The sequence below is a fragment of the Sinocyclocheilus grahami genome, unplaced genomic scaffold (assembly GCF_001515645.1).
Source record: "Sinocyclocheilus grahami isolate Dianchi unplaced genomic scaffold, SAMN03320097.WGS_v1.1 scaffold249.1, whole genome shotgun sequence".
NCBI lineage: Eukaryota > Metazoa > Chordata > Actinopteri > Cypriniformes > Cyprinidae > Sinocyclocheilus > Sinocyclocheilus grahami.
In genome coordinates, this window is record NW_015505428.1 from 1799751 (window position 1) to 1806641 (window position 6891).

A 6891-nucleotide genomic window follows, 5' to 3' on the forward strand; every position below is an offset into this window, starting at 1 on the left:
CACCAGACCTGGTCTCACCCGTGTCACACTGCTATAATGTAGATTGATTGATTTATATATTGTCTTCTGGTTTCAGGTAAAGCGTCGGTGCGTGAAGACAAGGACGGTCAGGCAGTAAAGGATTGAGACCTCAAACGCTCTTCATGAACCTGAACTGTCATTAGCTCACACCTCAAGACGAACGAGGATTCTTTAGATTCAGATGTGCAAACTTGTATGTAGAAACACAGACCTGTTTCTCTTCATTCGTTTTTTCTTTTGTGTTGAAATTGTTCTTGTTGCCTCTCTGTCCGAAGCCATTTTTAAAAACAAATATTTGAAAGAAAAAAAATCTGTTTTAATCTACCCTAAGGTTGCTTAAATACCTAGAAAGATTTTTTTACTGTTTTAACTCCCTCTTCTTTTAATCCTCTATTAAATTGAAATATTGTCCTCAGATTTCTTTGGTTGCAAGGATTCATTGAGGCTCATGTCCTGTATTCAATTAGTTTAACTCTATAAAGTGCCAAGACTACAAGACTCTATGATTAGTAATTCTATTTATTCTGTTGAGTGGATGAGCATGAGTTCCTCACACTTTTACAAGGGACTCCCTGTATTTGCTATGTGGAATTTGTGTTAGGATCCGTTTTTTATATTGAGAAACATTGAGTTATAAATGTTCACATTTAAATAGAAAAAGCTGTTCGATTTCCTTTTTCCCCAAGTGATTAACATGCGTTCACTTAAGATGTCGTACCAGCGGCAGAACAGAGATTCACAGATAACAAGTTTACATTTTTCACTTTTTTTAATTCAAAAGAATGAGTTTCACAATAAATAACCATGCTTGTACGGCTCGAGTAGGGGTTTTTTCTGTCGTGTTTTGTAAAGAAGCTTAAAGTGACTAAAGCCAGAGCCCGTGACCTGCATTTCTCCTTTGACAGAAGTTTTTGTCCTTTAATTCACTCCTCTGTGCAATATATTGAACAAGGTGATCACTACAGGAAGACAGTCTTGTTTTTTGTTTCATTTTTGATTTTCATACAAAATATAAATCCAGCCATCAATGGTGCATTTTAGAGATGAACAGTACTTTATCCCCCCCAAAAAACTTGGCTGTATGTACACGAGGAAAGTGGTGTTCGAAAGCAACTAGCTGTGAACGTGGGGGCATTTTAAAAACCGATTCTATATGGGAATGCTAGCAAATAGCAAAGGGAGAATAGACACTTTTAACAATTCACCCATGTAAGAAATGAAGAGAACACTAGGTAAAAACAGGCTCACAAAGCATTGTGTGGCAGTACTCGTGCTTGGCCTGTTTGCTCTGAAGCATCGTTGTAGACTAAAAAAACTCTAGCTGTTCGATTCATGCTTCCAACATTGCTTATGGAGGAAATACGAATTTATATCTGTATCCTGTGAATGGAAATCTGAATACAATTTTGGTATGATAAGAAACGCAGCCCACCTCACACTCGGAGACCCTTTTAAACTTCTGCACCAATGCCAAACTGAACCGTATTGATTGTTCCACAAAAAAGCCAATCGTTAACAGAAACTCTCATGTCTTCACTTTCTCATCTGTAAATGTACAACATGTTTACACTTAAATGCAAGTTGTTTCATTCAATACATTCTTCAAAAAAAAGAGGCAACTCGAGGTGTATCGGTCCATTATCAAGTTGTAAACCTTACAGCTGCCTTGAAAAGAAAAAGAAAGGGTTTGTGACCATCAATCCCACACCGTCCCACTTTTCAAAAACGGGGAAAATTGAGAAATGGCAATCTTCCTTTTGTTAAAAAAATATATATATAGCACTTCACCCAGTAAGTTTGAAACTGTGTCTGCGCTCACAACATAACACCATGTCATCTGGCCGTATCAACTACTACACAGACAGATTAGTGCAAAGGAAAGCCGAAAGAAACCTTAAAATAATAAAATGAGCAAATAAAAACACATTTGTTCATTGTAAGAGCATCAAATAGAAGGGGGTATTATTAATCTCAGATTTTTGTTTTTATATGCTAAATATCCCATTCAAATACACATCCCAAAACGTATTTTTATGGTGTACAGAAAAAAAAACATTCCTGCTATTTTGCCTTTTAAATGTACACAACCTTAAATATACTAATTTACATGTACTGACATTGTTTCACAGACGCAGGTGTTTTTTTTTAGCATGAAATGACATTTTTTGCATGAAATGATAGAGGCTTAGTCTTTGTTGGGTTTCTTTAAAAAGAAAGTGACAGCCTGAATTTAAGAGGGAAAATTATTCTAGCAAGGCAAAAAAAAAATTAAGTGAAAATGATGGGGAGGGGAAGATGAGACAAGTGAAGATTTGCTAAGACAGACAGAAGATGATTCAGTGCTGCCTCTTCCCCAAACATTCATTCTGAACACAAACCGAGACGGGTGATGCACGTGTGGGAGCGATGGGTCATGAAGCAGGAGGGTTTGAGGAAAACATGGCCTGATAAAGAGAACTGGGTGATCAGTTGCTTAGCAGCAGCTCTGTCGCTGTCTCCACGTCCCATGATTTTGAGGACAAGGCTACTATTACTGCATTCTGTTAGAGAGAGAGACAAAGACAGAATGGAACAGTAAAGATGACACGAACAGTTCACTGAACAATATCACACTGAAAACTGTTGAATAACAGCCGTCTTTTGCTCATTCAATACAGCTCCGTTAATCAGCACAAAGTGCTACTCCACAAATCAACTAAACTGAATCAAATAATAAATGCCAAATTTCACTGTCTTTCCAATAGTGCCTACAAAATAGTATTTTGCCAACATACTACAGTTCAAAGGTTTGGGATCAGTCTTTTTTTTTTCTTTTTCAAGGAACAAATACATTTTAATTCTGCAATGATGCATTAATCGATGCATTTACCGTCAATTTATGTTACAAAAGATTTTTATATCAAACAAACGCTGTTCATTTTAATTCCGATTCATGAAAGAATCCTGAGGTTTCCACAAAAATCCAGTTTATAAATAAAGTTATTTGAGCAGCAGATCAGCATATTAGAATGATATCTAAAAGAGCATGAAGGCTGCAAATGAAAATTAAGTTATTTTAAATTGTAATAATTTTTCACTATTACCGTTTTAACTATTTTTGATGAAAAAAAAATGCAGCCTTGGTGAGTAGAAGAGACTTCTTTTACGAACATCTTACCAACCCCAAACTTCTGAACTGTCGCGTATTTTCTAATGTGAATAACAATGTGAAAACATTTACCTAAAAATATGGTTTCCATTTCATTGTGTAATACACGAGTGAGTAAATGAGTGTGTACATCTCACGGACACTAGTCGAAGGGTCGGCAACCTTTTTGACATGAAGTGTCATTTTTATTAGATTTTTTGTAATGTATAATAGGTGTACTAGTTTACAACTTTGATGTCATGTGGTGATGACCTAAAAATGCATCTTGCACCAGGGTGAAAAATGAACACCCACCATCAGTCAAATGCTGTTGCTTTTGGGAAGTGGCTGGTAATTTTGCCACAGTGGCAGGCGACCTGTACGACATCTGATTACCCTTAAACAAAAATGTGTTGGTTTGTAAACAAAAGAAGACACAAAGTGACTAAAGTATCATTTGATTTAGATTTTAGAGTCATTTGAAAACAAACAGACAAAAGAAAACCGAATGCAAGCTCGCTTTCAGATCTGAACCAAGTTCACGTCCTACATTTTCAACAGTTTAGAATTTCTTGTTTTTGAGTTGTGTTTAATGGCGCGACAATGCATTGATATTACAGCTATTGAATAGATTTCATGCATTTGAATTGAAAAAATAAAAGTGGCTGATAAAATTTGCTATTCACAAGCCACCGTCATTGTACAGAACATTAAGGATCACATACGACAAGCTTAAAACCTCACAGACAGTGTTCAGGTAATGTGCTGAAGGCGTCCCTAAGGTTGCCAACCCCTGCATCTGGATTTTTAACCATACGATCAGCCGTCCACTTTCACTACTTACTTTGTCAAAGCCCATAGCACAGAGTTTGTCTATTTTGCGCGTGTACTCGGGACTGGACACGGGTGCACCAGCGTAAACGTGAGACCAGAGACGAGCGGTTTGTTTGAACATTTCTGGATTCTGCTTGTACTGCAAAGAACAACAACAACAGTGACTGAAAGTGTGGCGATGCTTTGTTTCTGGCATGTTCTCATTCAGACAGAAGCGTGTACCTGATTGGCTACCACAGCGTCTTGAGGATCATCTGGCTCTGCTGCAGCTAAAAGAGCCTGTAGTGAGAGCAGAACTGTTCGCAGAGTCATAGCAGCGGCCCTGTGCACAGGAGGTGAAGACAGAATAAGGAGGAAATGAAGGAAGGGAACACATACAAGAACCAAAGTATGGCCAAAGAAATGCGTTCTTTGCTTGATGACAACAGACTACACTTGTCATGCTCGTTAATTATCAGCACTCACCACTGGTCTTTTAAAATGTCCAAACATATCGCCCCGGTAACTGAACTTATATTGGGATGCCAGATCTTAGTAATAAACCGCACCTGAAAAAGATAGATCTTTCAAATCAAGTCAACATTAAATCATAATTGATCGTATTTGCTTTATTGCACATGATTTATCAGCGCACACAGAGCTTGAATTGAGGGGGGGTTGGGGTGAGTTTAATTCAAATGAAATTAAACTCTTGTATGAAACAAAAATGTGACCCTGGAGCACAAAAGCAGTGTTAAGTCGCTGGGGGATATTTGTAGCAATAGCCAACAATACATTGTATGGGTCAAAATGATAGATTTTTCTTTTATGCCAAAAATCATTAGGATATTAAGTAAAGATCATGTTCCATGAAGATATTTTGTAAATTTCCTACTGTAAATATATCAAAACGTAATTTTTGATTAGTAATATGTATTGCTAAGAACTTCATTTGGACAACTTTAAAGATGATTTTCTCAATATTTTGATTTTTTTGCATCCTCAGATTCCAGATTTTCAAATAGTTGTATCTCAGCCAAATATTGTCCTATTCTAACAAACCATACATCAATGGAAAGCTTATTTATTCAGCTTTCAGATGATGTATAAATCTCAATTTCAAAAAATCGACCCTTATGACTGGTTTTGTGGTCCAGGGTCACATTTACACCATTACAGAAGTTTCTATGCTGTTATTTTAAACGTATTATTCATCAGAGAATCCTGAAAAAGAATGTATTGCAGTTTCCACAAAAATGAAAAAAATGTGTTCAATCCAGCAGGGGAATTCAACAATTCTCTACCCTCTACAACTTTCAAATGGTGCACAAGAACACACTAACAATTTAGTAAGTGTAAGTTCTTGAGGTTTAGTTAACATGGTTGTGCGTCTGAGCAACTGGTTCCATTACGCTAAGCAAGAGCCACTATTAACAACCCATGATAGCCATTATCAAGCTTTCTTATTGAAAATCCTGTTTTATTTAGAAATACATCAGAGGTGCGTTTCCATGGTTATGAATAGAGTTCAAGGGAACTTATGACCATAGGTAGCTAATGATGCTTTTGGGGAACGCACCCCAGGTTCATTTAACTTTAAATATTAACCACGAGAACTGATAATAAAACATCAAACACTAAAAACGGGTTACCTTGGGTGGGTTAAAAGGATACGTCTCAGGAATCTTGATTTCTAGCTGGTATCTGCCGCCTGTGGGGGATAAAATAAGCTTGTGAATCACAATCTAAACCACAACATTCATGCATTAGCAAACATTGTGTCAACAATAGAGAATACTGATGAAAATATCCTCACTACCTTCATACGGTGTGTCTGGTGGTCCTGCTATTTCTCCCTTTAACTCGGTGAAGTTTTCATCCACCAGATCTACTTTTATTTGATTTTTACTTGTCTGTTATAAAACAGAACAAAAATAGAAACATTAATATTATGCAATATTAATATTGCATAAAAGATTGCATTTTATGCATTTGATATAACTGGGATCAGGACAAAAGCAAGAAAAGTGAGACAGTTAAATCGTGAGACAATGAGCAGCCTAGGTAGACAGCATGAAAGGTGCTGAACGTGTCCAGGTAGACAGCATGAAAGGTGCTGAACACGTCCAGGTAGACTGCATGAAAGGTGCTGAACACGTCCAGGTAGACGGCATGAAAGGTGCTGAACACGTCCAGGTAGACTGCATGAAAGGTGCTGAACACGTCCAGGTAGACTGCATGAAAGGTGCTGAACACGTCCAGGTAGACTGCATGAAAGGTGCTGAACACGTCCAGGTAGACAGCATCATGTCCAGGTAGACAGCATGAAAGGTGCTGAACATGTCCAGGTAAACAGCTCAATAGGTTTTGAAACATCCACACTACTGAAAACTACTTAAACAGCATAGCAGTGCTGCTAACTGACAATAACACATCAAACACGACATTTAAAAAAGAAACGTACGTTAATAGGCGACAAACACGAGTGCTAGTATTAGAACAACACTATAAAGAAGCGCTAGTGAAGCTAGCTATGTCAAATAGCACGTTAGCTTCCCGGCTAAAGAACGGCGAGTGCAAGTCAAAAATCTTAAATGGTTTTCACATTTCGGTCAACATTAAAGCAAGCAGATTTGTCAGCTGTATGGCTTCCGTCTACAGGCCATCATATGACAGCTCGTGCTAACATTAGCTTAGCGGGCTAAGCTAGCCGACTGGCTTCTGGATGTTTGTCCTCTTGTTTGCTCTCGACGGGCACACAAACACAGTGAAGTAACGTTTTGCAAACCTCTTCGCTTTTCAGCACTTCTTTGAACTCTCGCTTGATCCTCTGCACAGCGATATTTGCCATGGCTGATCTCTCTCTCTCTCTCTCTCTCTCTCTCTCTCTCTCTCTCTCTCTCTTTTCTATTTGAGAGCTTTTTTTTGGC

The 6891-nt window shown here is 37.8% G+C and overlaps 1 protein-coding gene across 2 annotated transcripts; it reads right to left on the reverse strand.

Annotated features, from left to right (window-relative positions):
* Positions 1-771: 771 nt before the first annotated feature.
* Positions 772-6861, reverse strand: LOC107598271 (ubiquitin-conjugating enzyme E2 K). Of its 2 annotated transcripts, XM_016289564.1 has the most exons (8): positions 6750-6861; positions 5781-5874; positions 5614-5672; positions 4448-4530; positions 4205-4304; positions 3993-4121; positions 3464-3545; positions 772-2561 (listed from the first exon to the last, which is right to left on the reverse strand). In XM_016289564.1, exons 1-8 carry the CDS (start codon positions 6810-6812, stop codon positions 2383-2385), a joined length of 789 nt encoding a protein of 262 aa, XP_016145050.1. In that variant the 5' UTR covers positions 6813-6861; the 3' UTR covers positions 772-2382. The 2 variants fall into 2 exon arrangements, with proteins under 2 accessions (XP_016145050.1, XP_016145051.1); XM_016289565.1 differs by lacking the exon at positions 3464-3545 and having other exon boundaries at positions 2402-2561.
* Positions 6862-6891: the final 30 nt, after the last annotated feature.

Excerpts from the sequence above, each read along its gene's own strand:
- LOC107598271 (XM_016289564.1), bottom strand. The coding sequence starts at position 6,812 with ATGGCAAATATCGCTGTGCAGAGGATCAAGCGAGAGTTCAAAGAAGTG. Across the intron at positions 3,546-3,992 it reads GTGCTATGGGCTTTGACAAA|GGTAATCAGATGTCGTACAG; the intron begins GTAAGTAGTGAA and ends TTTTTGTTTAAG. Across the intron at positions 2,562-3,463 it reads GCAACAGCATTTGACTGATG|AATGCAGTAATAGTAGCCTT; the intron begins GTGGGTGTTCAT and ends TCTCTCTAACAG.